At 55.0% G+C, this 1,086-nt stretch overlaps 1 protein-coding gene across 2 annotated transcripts in view; it reads left to right on the top strand.

Annotated features, from left to right (window-relative positions):
• Mad1l1 (mitotic arrest deficient 1 like 1) overlaps positions 1 to 1,086 on the top strand; it is a 314,427-nt gene that overhangs the window by 11,171 nt on the left and 302,170 nt on the right. For both annotated transcript variants that reach the window (XM_031338516.1, XM_031338517.1), the window contains exon 4: positions 851 to 1,030. In XM_031338516.1, the coding sequence (XP_031194376.1) occupies positions 851 to 1,030 (180 nt within the window). The remainder of the gene's footprint in view (positions 1 to 850; positions 1,031 to 1,086) is intronic.

The following is a 1,086-nucleotide window of genomic DNA, read 5'->3' as shown; positions in this document are numbered from 1 at the left end:
CTCCTTCCCTCCCTTCCTCCCTTCCCTCCCAGAGCAGGCCTCTCTGACTTGTAGATGGGTCTTCCTGCTGTTTTAAGACTGCATTTGTAGTTGCTGTTCTCTTGGGTCCTTTCAGGGTGTGGTTCAGCCTTCCTTTTCCCTAGGGGCTGGAGCCCTATGTGTGTGCATTGAGCCTTCACTGGTTAGGGGCTGCAACACTGTTTTAGATACAAGTGACATCTCTCATGGAGTAGGATTGGCTTCTGAAGTGCCTGGAAGCTCTGAGTAGGAGCTTGGGTAGGTGGTTTCTGCTGAGGACAGAGTGACTGTGCTCAGTCTTGTCCTCCACGGACTCTGCTGGAGAAGTCCAAGGAGGCTGACATAAGTGATGGTAGTCATGATGTGACCGGACCTCAGTGCTCTCCTGGAGATTAGTGTGGTGGCCCTGAAGGTGTGTGTGATAGATACTCAGGACAGTAATGGTCCTGCCTGCAGCTGCCATCCATGTCCCTTCCTAGCTGTAGTCATCTCCATGGGGAGTCTCAGTGCATTTTAATGACAGCCTGAGCATGGCCAGACAAGATCTGCTGGCGCTGCAGAAGCTTAGCTTCATTCCAAGGTCAAGTCTGAATTGTAGATTTTCCATGCTTTATCTTCTCTTGCAAGGAGGGTGGCCGTGAGCAGACAGTGTGACGAGTGCGTGGTGCTGTCCATGCCAATTGCCTCGCAGAGTGGGAGCCCCCATGCTGCCGCATCAGGAGCCCTGGTATCCAGGTCTCTTGCCTGGTCCTGCCTCTGTCCTTTGTGACTGATAGGCCTGCCTGGCTCCTCTGTGCACTACATTCCTGACCAAGCTCTTCCTTCTCCACAGCGAGAGGTAGATCGCAACCAAGAGCTCCTGGCACGCATTCGACAACTTCAGGAGCGTGAGGCCACAGCAGAAGAGAGGATGCGGGAGCAGCTGGAGCGCCACAGTCTGTGTAAGCAGAGCCTGGATGCTGCCAGTCAGCAGCTGCGGGAACGGGAGGACAGCCTGGCTGCAGCCAGGGAGGTGAGCGCAGGCCCGTGCCTGGGACCTAGACTTACCCTGGTACAGATGGCTGTTTT

The sequence above is a fragment of the Mastomys coucha genome, unplaced genomic scaffold (assembly GCF_008632895.1).
Source record: "Mastomys coucha isolate ucsf_1 unplaced genomic scaffold, UCSF_Mcou_1 pScaffold22, whole genome shotgun sequence".
Taxonomy (NCBI): Eukaryota; Metazoa; Chordata; class Mammalia; order Rodentia; family Muridae; genus Mastomys; species Mastomys coucha.
This window is presented reverse-complemented; position numbering and strand designations above follow the sequence as displayed.